The following is a 12,966-nucleotide window of genomic DNA, read 5'->3' on the forward strand; positions in this document are numbered from 1 at the left end:
AATGACCCATCTTTGCACAGCTAATTTATTTCTAACTGAACTTACAAACCAAACAAAAACTAACCTTCTCCAAGTACCAAAGCTGTTTAAAGACTGAATTTTATTTTTCTTTACATTTCTGGAAACTTTGGTTTGTTCTTTGTCTGATTTGAACCAAATCTGTTGTCTTCCTCTTACTTAACTCTCTGCCCTGATTAAGTGATCTGCGTGCTTGACTCAGATCCCAATTTTGCTTTAGCAGCACCTACATGTGTTCCCAGATACCCAACTCATGGCTCAGTCTATGCTCTCTGCTGTTCAGCTTTGTATCGTAGTAACTTAAGTAACTGCTATTGTTGTTGTTAATAAAGCCTCCTGTATTGTTCTAGGAAATAATCAGTTATTTCCACATAATTTACTTATTTGTTGATTCATTCATTCACAGAACATTTATAGGCACCTGCTGTGTGCCAGGGTTGCTTCCAGCTGTAGAGGAAAGAGAAAGATGGATGTTATACATATAGTCACTGCCTTGTGCTAGGTCAAGGCATATGGCAATGCAGGCAAACCAAAGATTTAAGACTTTTGAAACCTACAATCTTTCAGCAAATTGGTTTACCATTTATTTAGAGCAATGGTTCTCAACAGGGGCGGTTTTACCCTTCACCCCGGGAAACTTGGAGACATGAAGACATTTTTGGTTGTCACAAATAGGAGATTCTACCTGGTTGGTAGATGCTGGAAATACTGGTGACCATAGACAGTGACCAGGACTGTCCCCATATCAGAGAATTATCTGGATCAAAATGCCAATAGTGCTGAGATTAAGAAGCCCCCATTTAGAAGAAGCAGTACTCCTTCAGAGAGAGGCACACTGCTGTACATGGGGAGGGAGGAGACCCTGAAGACAGTGCCCTTTTTCTTTGAGGTGTTGATCAAGTCAACTCAGCTGAATTGACCCGCGCCAGAACCAAAGATCCTTCTGAGGGATGGATCCTTTCCTTCATCTCAGGTACATTTCCAGGGTTCCATTAGTATTCCTCAAAGATTGGCATCTTGGTGACTTTAACTTTTTCAAGTTGCCTACCCCTTAAATCTGCCTCTGCTTGTTCTTAAAGGGCCTTCAGTTTAGGGAGGAAGAAGGACAGGTATACCAAAAACTATGATACTGGGTGATAAATACCAAGAGGGCTCAATGAAATCAGTGCCTTGGGAGCAGTGAGCAATTAAAGCTCTGCCTGGTGGTCTGGGAAGCCTTTACAGATGAGGTGGTAAGTGAATGGGAGTTTGAAGGACGTAGTTGGCAAATGGCTGAAAGAAGACACTTTCCTCTTTTAAGACATACCCTGCATGATTGCATTTATAACCAGTGATGTTTGGGGCGGCCCTTTCAAGAAAATCTGCTTCTGTGTTGTTTGACATGGAGCAAGTTTCCTTTACAAATTGTACAGACTCAACTTGGCAGACTTTCTTGTCATCACCTTCTTTCTATTAAAAATTTCAATAGTAGATGATTTCAGCTGCGTAATTGTAGGCACTAGAGTGTAGCAGTAGTTCAGAGTTGTATGCTTTCGGTGAATGAATTACAGGCTTGGCTTTTGTTGTTTTTAAAATGTGTATATATTTCTTTGTTTGAACCTGCTACTGCTTCTGATAAAGTTTTCTGCACGCTGTGGATTTAGCTAGCTTGAAAATATATGGAAAGTATGCTTCACAAACTGTGTAGACATTTATAAATGAATGCTTTTCAGATAGTCTGTGTTCCAACACATGGCTATGTCCTGCAGGAAAATTCAAGAGAACATCATTACCCACAAATTCCTGTTAAACTAGTGTGACATTAAATGTATTCGTGAAGCTATTAATTGAAAGGTTGGAGAGGTACAAAAGAATGGAGTAGATGTTAAATTTCTTTTTTTTTTTAATTATATGAGTTTCAGGTGTAGCCTTATAGTTCAACATCTGTATAATTAAATTTCTGATTAAAGAGAACAGTGAGGTTTATAATAATGTAACTACCAGAAAGTTACAGGATTTTTCTTAACTTTCATGAAATTGTGTGTTGATTTAACGTACCTACACATCATGGAAATTTTCTCTTTCGGTTCAGAATCAGTTATGACATCACAGAAGGGGTAACTTTATACACTTGAAACTAACTTTGGAAGAATTTGTACTTTTCCTGGTGACTTTATGAAGACCTTTTATTAGTGTTTTCACGTTAGAAATAAAATAGTTCAATTGAAACAAATCTCAGTTTTACTTCCGTTTTAGTTTGGACAATAATTCTGCATAGTTAGCAACATGCATATTAGTTTCCTTTTTTCATCAACACGTTTTTTCTTATTTATTCAGTCGGATGCCAATGCAAGTTACTTAAGAGCAGCTCGAGCCGGACACTTAGAAAAGGCCCTTGACTACATAAAAAATGGAGTCGACATCAACATTTGCAATCAGGTTAGTTGTGGTGATTGTTGTTGTTATTTAAGTTTTTATTTTATTTATTTTTTTATTTTATTTTTTATTTTTTAACATCTTTATTGGAGTATAATTGCTTTACAATGGTTATTTAAGTTTTTAGATAAAATTTTAAAAATCCAGACTTCAAACTCCTTAAATCTTTCGTTAGATATTACCAAGACTTTCTCTTTTTTGTCAGTGTTTTCTATTAAATGTCTCCAGCTTGAATTATCAAGTTATTCTCTGCTTTGTTAGAGAAGCATTCAGAAATGTAGATATGTATGCTTTAATAACTAATTCCTAAAATTTAGTACGTAATGACATCAGAACAACCTATCTAATTGCCACGAGTACTTTTATTCCTAATTCAAGTTCCTACACTAAACACATACAAGTGGTTGTTGGTGGGAACTCTTCAGAGTTCTCGGTTGACTGTTTACTCTTCTGTTTTCAACCTGCTGAGTAAAGCTTTCCCTTCACTTAATCAGAATGGGTTGAATGCTCTCCATCTTGCTTCCAAAGAAGGCCATGTAGAAGTTGTTTCTGAGCTGCTACAGAGAGAAGCCAACGTGGATGCAGCTACAAAGGTCAGTATGACACATTTTGTGCTTTTTATATCAATTGCCCAATTTAGTGAGAATTCAGCCCTCGATAAGAATTGGGGCACGCTTCTCATGAGATACCTGTCAACCTTGTTCTCTTTGGGGAACTTATAGAGGGATTTGATATATTGTAAAATGTTGAAAGTAGACAGAAAGATGGGTGAGCTCATGTATCTTGCCTTTTGTTTTACAGAAAGGAAACACAGCGTTGCATATAGCATCTTTGGCAGGGCAAGCAGAGGTGGTAAAGGTCTTGGTTACAAATGGAGCCAATGTCAATGCCCAATCCCAGGTAAGCCTACAGCTCTACTGCCAAGAAATGTTGTTATAATGGTTCCCAAACAATGTTCTGGGTCAGGTGCTTGCTTGGTCTATGTATCTTCTAAGAATATAATACTTAAGAGCTATATCCCATGAATAACCATATTATTCTGGATTATTCGATTTCATGTATATCCTCACTTGCAGTACTCTTTGTGTGAGATGTAGAGGTTTTTAAAAGGCATCCATCTGTAAAACTGGTATGTATGGCTAGTAGTCATAGACACAAGTGATTAGAGGACCTCTGTAATGTAGAGACTTATTCTGTTTTATGATGTTAGCTCAGATCCAGTCTCAGTATTTACTCACAGACAAAGGAAATGAGGAGGCCTATAAAAGAGGAAATGCCCTTAGAAGTTCAGAATATGTCGGTGCTTTATCTAGTTAAAAAAGGGAAGACACTAGTTAATTCCTGTTTACTAACTCAGGCATCATCGTTGTTCCCTGAAACAGATTAAAAGGAAAAAAAACAAGCAGAAGAAACTTTAAAATCCCCGAAGTTTAAAATTTCCAGATTGTTAGTAATGCATATACACTGATAATTCATTCAGAAGATCCTCCTACAAGCTCTCAGAATCTTCCATGAAGTTCTAAGGAAAATACCAATAGATTATCATTTGGCAGACTTTGAGTCTAAAAAAATTAAGTTCACTTTATTGTTCTAAAAATATAGGTCCTTATTATCCAAATTATTCATTACTATTCATGTCCCCACAGATGTGAGCTTGTGTAGAAGAGCAAACACCATCATAACGTACAAATATCCACTTAGGACCTGACCATTTTTAAAAAAATTTTTGAAGTATAGTTGATTTACAGTGTTTTAATTTCTGCTGTGCAGCAAAGTGATTCTTTTTCACATTCTTTTCCATTATGGTTTATCAAGGGTATTGATCACACTAAGTGAAGTAAGTCAGAAAGAGAGAGACAAACACCATATGATGTCACTTACGTATGTCACATACGACACAAATGAACCTATCTACGAAACAGACTCCATGTCTGTGAGTCTGTTTCATAGATAGGTTCATTTGTGTCGTATTTTAGATTCCACATATAAGTGACATCATATGGTGTTTGTCTCTCTCTTTCTGACTTACTTCACTTAGTGTGATCATCTCTAAGGACCTGACCGTTGTTAAAACTGGTCCCTACTCAAACATTCCTCCCAGCTGAAGGCTGACATCTATCCTGGTTCATCAGTATCTACCCCAGGGTATTAGATTTTGAACCAATTGACTGTAGAACAAAGCTGCAAGTTTTGCAAAAGATGTAGGATTTCATGAAGTCAGGGAGAGTGACGCTGGCGGACTGCTGTGGTGTCGTGACTTTCTGGCAGTAGTTGCCCAGACTGTGTGAAGAATTTGGATGATTTCCTGACAGTGTTTCAAACTCGAATGATTTGAAAAATCAAAAGATTAAATGAAGAAGAAAAATTAGGTGAGGCCTTCGGTTCCCAAGTAGTTTTTGCAAAAGGACTATCTTTTTGCTTATGCTCTGAAAATAAAAAGTGAAGGATGTCAAGCCGTCATACAATTCTGTTGGAAGAACATCATACATCTTCTCCCCCAGAATCATAGTTGGTTTAGTCTTCATTCACTCTGAGAACCTGTACATGAATGCAGTTGTAACCTACCTTTTGTTAAATCACATAAAGTCATTTTTACAATGTCTGCTTTTCTCTTTCAAGATGAAGTCTCAATCTAACTCTTTAAATTATTTACTGCGGCCTTTTGATCCCCACTTTAAATGCACTTGACTTCTTCAGTCTTTTCAAGTACTGATTATCTTTGGATAACAGGAGCCTCTTATATTTTATGGGTCCACAGAATCATAGTGATTCTCTCCCTTGTTACTCCCGCTGTAGCGCTGAAAGCTCTGATGCCATTGAATAACAGTGTCGTGGAAAAGAAACGGCACTGCACTTGCGACCGCATGATTTCTTGTACAATTGGTCTAACCTCTAAGTTCCCCATGGTTGGGCATTTGTTACATGGTCTATGCCACCTGTGCTGATTCCCTTTGCTAGCTCACTTACAGTAATAAAGCTTTTCCAGAAAGGAGTGATATAAAGTTGAATAGTGACACGTATGGTACTTGAAGAGAAATACAGACCAGCTGACCACAAGGGGAGCATTGTGGTTTTCAACCAATTATTTTTAAATGCCCCTGTAATTTTTTACTTAGAAAATAGCTAGCGTTAAGCTCTGAGATAGTGGGAAAACTCTTGAGTCCATTTTCATTTTCCTATCTTCCCCCCCAAGGGAGGGAAAAATTAACCTTCCCTTCTTTTCAACATTATGTACATTCATGACTAATGTTCAGAGGAGGCGTGGTTTTAAACCTTCTCTGAAATGTCTGGGAGAAGCTGTAGTCGAAATAAAATCCTAACCATATTTGATTTCAATGTATACACATCCTCTCCTGATGATGAAGTGTGGAAGGAGAACGTGGGCTGTGAAATTCTCTGTTCCTTGCAGCTGTGCTTGGAATACCCAGCCACCCACTTGACAGAAAACCTGCCCCCCTTTCCTCTGGACACCTGCCCCCAGAAGCTTTCTGAACTGCATCGTTCTGTGGACAGGATAAGTAATGAGATCACCATGAAGCAGAATGGAGTTTCAAAGATAATTCCTGGTAGCAACTTTTCAAAAGGAACTTTAAAGAACAGCAAGCAATAATGCCATGAAATGCAGTGAAATTCCATTTGGTGGCAGAACATAAAACATCCCAGGAATATTATTATTCAACAAAGTGTATCCCGGGCTTCCCTGGTGGCGCAGTGGTTGAGAGTCCGCCTGCCGATGCGGGGGACACGGGTTCGTGCCCCGGTCCGGGAAGATCCCACATGTCGCGGAGCGGCTGGGCCCGTGAGCCATGGCCGCTGAGTGTATCCCTATCTAAGTGAAATTTTATCCTATAGACAATATTTAATAGCCAACAAGAAACAGCATAAAGAGAGCCCCTCACCTTCCTTAAATATAAAAATTCTCCTTGAAAATAAAAATGGCATGGGACAGTATCAAGTTCTGATGAACTGAGGCTCTATACACTAGGAATTTGTGGATGTTCTCGTAATAATTTTTGTCATTGCCTTGATCTTAGGTCTTAATAAGTTAGTTAACTCTTTCTTATATTACTTAACATTCCAGGAATCATTTAGGCCTACCCTAAGAAAGAAATTGGATTAGATAACTAAATTGTGATTTTAAAGAACTCTACTACGATTCCTAACTTCTTAACTCTACTAAGTTCTTAATACTTTATACGAAGTACAACAATGATTAACAGTGTTTGCTCTTGAAAAGTCTCAAACTGCCATGTCAAATGACATCCCTTACGCTTTTCTCCTTCTCTGTCTTTATTCCATAATATAAGGTACCAACTATGTTTATAAAGAAGCAAAGTCTGTTTCGTATAATATTTTTAACTATCAAAGTATTCTAAATTGACAGGTTTTCACAGTGGTTTTAACAAAGACAAAACCCTTTAATTAAACCAATGCTTCCGTGGTCTTTCTGGGTGTTTTTTTTTGTTTTTTTTTTTGTTTTTTTTTTTTGCGGTACGCGGGCCTCTCACTGTTATGGTCTTTCCCGTTGCTGAGAACAGGGTCCAGACGCGCAGGCTCAGCGGCCATGGCTCACGGGCCCAGCCGCTCCGCGGCATGTGGGATCCTCCCGGACCGGGGCACGAACCCGTGTACCCCGCATCGGCAGGCGGACTCTCAACCACTGCGCCACCAGGGAAGCCCCATTCTGGGTTTTTTAATGTTTCCTATGGGTGGGGAGAGGTCAGGTCCTGGTGAAGTCAGACAATGGGTGTGGTCCAGATAGAGCCTTTCTGACCTTTAAACTAATAGCACACCTCTGATGTAAACAGTCTTCACAAAAATTAGTACCTTATGTAAATCAGTACAAATATATCACCATGCCCTTGACATTTTAATTAATAACAGCACTTTATGATATACAAAGGCTTGGTTGGAGGAAACTAGGATGGATAAAATTGCATGGATGAAATTTAAGCCCTTATTTATATTGTTTCATTTCATTTTTATTTTATTTTGTTTTATTTTAGTGGGTATTAGGTAGCATGCCTCAGTACGGTCTATAAAACTATAAGTCTGCAACTTTGCATACTTACGATAACACCACAATACTTACAATAACAGCATAATCAGAGCAGAAGGTACTGAAGATATTGGATAAAATCAGACATCAAAAAGCATACTCAGTCTTGAGCCTTTTGAGAATTCAGTGTATTGTTGCTACAGAAAAGCAAATGTAAATTGGGCCACCCATATGTTCCTTTTTGGTCAGCTCTTTGTTTTGGAAATTTCCTAAGTTAGGGAATTAATAAAAAACCAGTGATGTACTTTTTTCTCTTAGGAGAAAAATAACATTCTTTCTGAAATATTACCATCTTCCAAATCCAGGTACTATTTCATGAAAAATCATTACAGCTCTAGGTCATCCACACTGGATTACTTGTGCCTTAACCCTCTTTGCACTAGAGAGTAATGGTAATATTTTTATTCACTCTTTCAAAAAGACGCTTATAATTATCTTCCTAGAACCATATCTAGTGTGTACGTGTTCTCACGCCTTGTTGATCCTTTCCCAATACACAAAATTTGTATTAATTCGTGTTAGTTTCTATTGCTTTCATCCAAATAACTTCAGCAATTTGGAATTATATGAGGAACCCATAGAATAGAAGGCTAAAGAAGCTTTCAGAAAGCTTTGGAAACTAGGTAGTTGGAGTGAGAGAACCTAATCAGAAGCTAAAGGGTAAGGTTGCCCTTTGATACAGTCCCTACAGGCCATTCGAGGGTGGGGAGGGGAGATTTGGTAGAAAAGAGAATTGAGAAGGACGTAGAATAGACGTGGAAGAGCAAGGAGAGGCGTGCCGCACGTGCGTCCACCCTGTGGTTGAAGAAGGGCAGGCCAGTTTACTTCAAAGTCCAACCAAGACAAGTCCTACCTACACATCCGTGAAGATGTAGTTCCTCTAAAGAAAACAGAAACAATACTGCCAAAGGAAGGGACCAAAATACACAAACACACACACTCAAATACCCAGTGTAAAATTGAAATTTCCACTATGGAGGCCTCGCCAAAACCATTTTGTCAATATGGTCAGCAGAAGTAGAATGAGACCATTCAAAGCCATATACTGGATGATTCCATTTACGTGAAATTTTTACTACAGACCAATCCATCGAGATGGAAGGCAGATGAGTGGTTGCCAGAGGACATGAGGAGGGGCAAATGAGGAATGAATACTAATGGTCCAGGGTTCCTTTATGAGGTGATGGAATGTTCTGGAGTGAGATGGTGGGGATGGTTGCCCAACTTTGTGAACAGACTTAAAAAAACACTAAATTTTACACTTTGGAAGAGTGAGTTTTTTGGTGTGTGAATTATATATCCATAAAAATATATAAAAATGAAACAATATGAAAGAATGACCATCCAGAAAATGACCAGCTTTCGAGTAATAGCAGTACAATGGCAAGCACTCAAAAAACAAGAAGAAAATCTATTGTGGGAACTATTCACTACAGAGCCCCATCTTGCTGTGACCTGTGTCTACATATTATTTCTGAGAAATTCCAGTTGTACACATTTCATTCTCTGCCATTGTGGAAAGGGCACACGGAGTGATCTAAAAGTTGTATTTCTTAAGAACCACTCTTTGGAAGCTCTAGGTCTGTAAGAACAGCATCTCCTAAACCTCAGTGCCTAGTTTGGGGTTTCCTTCAGGCGTCATGAAATGTTTGCTTGGTTCTGGCAGGTTTCCTCCAGAACAGGGCAGGTACACTGGGCTGTGAACCAGCGTTTCTTAGGTAACTTGAACTACAGCAGACCTCTGCCCTGAAGTTGAGGATCCACTGACATATATTATCTACTTGATATTTATGTCCGAGAGAATGACATCCATTTTGGAATTTTTCCTTAAGGACTTTACTCATAAAATCTGAATCTTCCATCTGGAAATTTTGGGTGATGTGGCAAGATATATACTCAGTTCATAGAGTGATAAAAATCCACGCTGGTTTTCACCTTTCTTTTCTTTTTAATATTTTTCCTTTTTTTTGGTTAAGAGATATTTAAATCAGCCAAGGATTAAACAATCTTTCATTTTGGTCAGATAAGAAAATGAGAAAATAGCAGTACGATAAAGGGTATCCTAAACAGCTTTCAGGTTCCTTCATAGCTCTGGGAAGAGTGACAGAGATGAAACCCACGCAGACACACACACACACACACACACACACACACACACACACACACACACACACACACATTGGGTTGCAGTTTTTTCAGGTTTCATGTTTAAAATTGATAAAATCTTTCATAACAGAACAAAGCCGCAGTGAACTTAGTGATGTGACTAGGTAAATAATTTAAAAGGAAGAAGCTTGACTACTGTGTCATATTCCACTGCCTCTAATTTGGTGTCTCTAATCTTGAGCTTGGCAGCCCAATAACCTAGTTTATTACATTTATGTGTAAAATAGAATAAGTAGAATAGAGGAACTCTCTGATGAATAAAGTATATATGCTATGGTAGATTTGTTACGTGTAATACTTTTATCAAGAATATTTTTAACTTATTTCCTAATTCTGAGGTATAAGCCAAAAAAGTGAGGTTACCAGAGGCTGAATTATGTTATTCATCATATAGTAATTAATACTTATGGTAATTAACCTAAACCTTTTGAATCACAAAGTTTTGAGTAATGTTTGGTAACATTTAATTTAGAATGTATTTACATTTATTCTTGGAGATTGCATAATATAAACAACAAAATTTCCAGATCATTCAGTTAAATAGGACTGAATTCTGAAAAGCTTATTCAAAGAGAATTTATTATAGTTTGAAAAATACCTGTTTTGGTGTATATATCTTACAATAAGTTTTTTTAAATATTAAGTATTTCATAGATGTGAAATACATTGTTTTAGAGAACAAACATACATGCAGCATATTTTTACTAAGAAGCTTAAGATGGATGTATTCATTTGCTTCCAAGTTCCTTGGCAGTTGGGCACATTTCAGACAAAGATGTACAATAGAATATATAATATATGAATGTGTGTGTATGTATTCTGAGCACGTCTTTGCAAAAAATGCAAGGACGGATACTTATAAAGAGTAGACTACTAATAGAATTCGACTTTAAAGTTGAAGATATACCCTTTTCAAATTGCTGTTCTTTCCTTTGTTCTCAGTCACCCCGTCTGTGGTAAGTTTGAAGCTGTAGGAAATTAATATAAATTCTTTCCAAAGTAGGAGCTATTTCAGGTGTTTAATTTTATGTAAAAGTATTACATATTTTATTTAAGGTACATAATTATTGCTTGGGATAAAAAAAGATTCGTTGGGACAATGACCAAATGTATTTTTCTGCATATTCTCATGGCGTCTAGTAAAATCCTTTACTCATGGTAAACACTCAGTAAGTAGTTGATGGTTAAATGAAGGTGCATATTTATCTAAAGTGGGTGTATTGGTATGAATTATACTTAGACAAGTAGCAATGAACCACACTCAAATTATGAATTAGGAAGTATAATTGTGAATTATACATTCTGCTTAAATCATGGTGCTTAGGTTTTCTAATAAATATGAATATATTAAACTATTAAAATCATTACGTGTGAGATTTCCTGGAATATATAATATCATCAGTACAGTGGAAGGATAGATTTGCTTTAAAAAGCCACAAACATTTAAATTCTTATTTTGCAGAATGGTTTCACACCATTGTATATGGCGGCCCAGGAGAACCACCTGGAAGTTGTCAAGTTTCTCCTTGACAATGGTGCAAGCCAGAGCCTGGCCACGGAGGTAAGACTCTTTGGTTCTTTCCATGGGTAAGTTCATATGTTTATAGGGCATTTTATCAACCTGAAGCTATAAATTGAGAATTTGTCTCACTGGTATGTCATTGCAGATGTATATTAACGTGTGGGCTCGCAAGGTTTTATGAAATATATTAGAAAACTCTATTCCTAGTCTTTTTCAAGAATCTTCCATTGCAGAGATACCCTCTCTGCTCTTAAATGCCTGGCTCTACCCTATAACTGAGCTGTTTATTTACTATTTACATATTTGCTTGAGAACACGTATCTGCTTCTTACAATTTTCCCTCAAAAGCAGCCACTGTTTTGAAATATTTTTGTGATAAAACATAAGTTTTAAATCTGGTTTTTTCCAAATTTAAGCTAGCATAAGTATAATGATTGGATTTATATATTTCTAAAGTAAACTAATTAAACTCACTTCTAAACAAAACTAGTACGCATTTTTAAATACTAGATAAAAGTGGTATTTAAAAAAAACATTTGCAGTCAGGAATAGAGGAGTTATTTAAAAATAAAAAGTTATTTAAGTCACTGGTACTGTTTTATGTAATACAGTTTATTTTTTAAACTAATTTGGATGGAAGATGGTAATCCCTTGTAAAGTGTATCACTAGAAATCTATTGCTAATAATAAAGGACCAACGTTTGGGTATTCTTTATTTTTAACAAAACAATGAATTAGAACAGATATAGGGTTATCCCTGTCATAATACCACTCCTCTGACTTTCATTCTGAAGTATTTCCTGAATGGCACAAGAAAGATGACAATACAGGGATTGCATATAACCTCACCATTTTTTTTTGAGAGTATGCCTTCAGGGGAAACCACTAAGTAAATGAAGAGGCAGTTCACACAAAAAGAAATGCAAATAACTATAAATGTTTAAAATACCTCACCCTCCCTCAAAGTCAAAGAAGTATTAATTTATTAATCAGATAAAGAATGAGATCCAGTCTTTTGCCCACGGGATGGGGAAGAAATTCAAGGGGTAGAAAAAATTGGAACTTAACTACCTTATTGGTGAAGTTGACAATTGGTTGCAACACTTTTGCAGAAGCAATAACTATCAAAATTAGTATTTATACACCTTTTTTACATAGCAATTCCACTTCAAAGAATTTCTGTCACATATATTAGAAGATAACGCAAAAAAATAGTTATTATATAAGAAGCTCAACAAATGATTACTAATGACAATTTTTTAAAAACTAGGAAGGACAAATAGGGAAGTCATTGGATAAATATGGCTCTACTTACACAGTAAAATGCTCTTCTGCACTATTAGCAAGGAGACAAGACTGTATGTACTGATACAAGAAAATGTCCGTAGTGTATTGTTACCAATGGTTTATTCTGAAAATTAGGAGGGAGCCTTACTTTTCACTTCATACCCTTCAGTTCTCTTGGTGATTTTTATCTTGAGAATGTATTTTTAAACAATAATATCCTTAGAGCTCGGTAAGAAATAACAAAGGAACCAACATTTGTGGACGTCGAGCAGGGCCCATCCTCACACTGGGAGGAAGTAGCCTGAGTGAGTCCCTCAAAGACGAAGAAGCGCAGGTCTCATCAGGCTTTGCAGGGAGAATGGGCAGCAGAGGTTGTTGTAGAAGAGGAAACCCATTCGCATTTTTGGATGGAAATACGAAATAATATAAATGTCCTGATGACAGCAATTCCTTAGTACTGTTTTCGTCTGTGAAGGACAGGTAGTATTCATTTTCAGGC

At 37.0% G+C, this 12,966-nt stretch overlaps 1 protein-coding gene across 3 annotated transcripts in view; it reads left to right on the forward strand.

Moving 5' to 3' along the window:
* The first annotated feature begins 2,338 nt into the window (after window positions 1-2,338).
* The window catches only part of ANK3 (ankyrin 3), a 221,425-nt gene continuing 210,797 nt past the window's right edge, over window positions 2,339-12,966 (forward strand). For all 3 annotated transcript variants that reach the window (XM_024765198.1, XM_024765201.1, XM_024765200.1), the window contains exons 1-4: window positions 2,339-2,436; window positions 2,928-3,026; window positions 3,235-3,333; window positions 11,121-11,219. In XM_024765198.1, coding sequence (XP_024620966.1) covers window positions 11,142-11,219 — 78 coding nt within the window. In that variant the 5' untranslated portion in view covers window positions 2,339-2,436; window positions 2,928-3,026; window positions 3,235-3,333; window positions 11,121-11,141. The remainder of the gene's footprint in view (window positions 2,437-2,927; window positions 3,027-3,234; window positions 3,334-11,120; window positions 11,220-12,966) is intronic.

The sequence above is a fragment of the Neophocaena asiaeorientalis genome, unplaced genomic scaffold (assembly GCF_003031525.2).
Source record: "Neophocaena asiaeorientalis asiaeorientalis breed wild unplaced genomic scaffold, Neophocaena_asiaeorientalis_V1.1 scaffold183, whole genome shotgun sequence".
In the NCBI taxonomy this organism is placed as follows: Eukaryota; Metazoa; Chordata; class Mammalia; order Artiodactyla; family Phocoenidae; genus Neophocaena; species Neophocaena asiaeorientalis.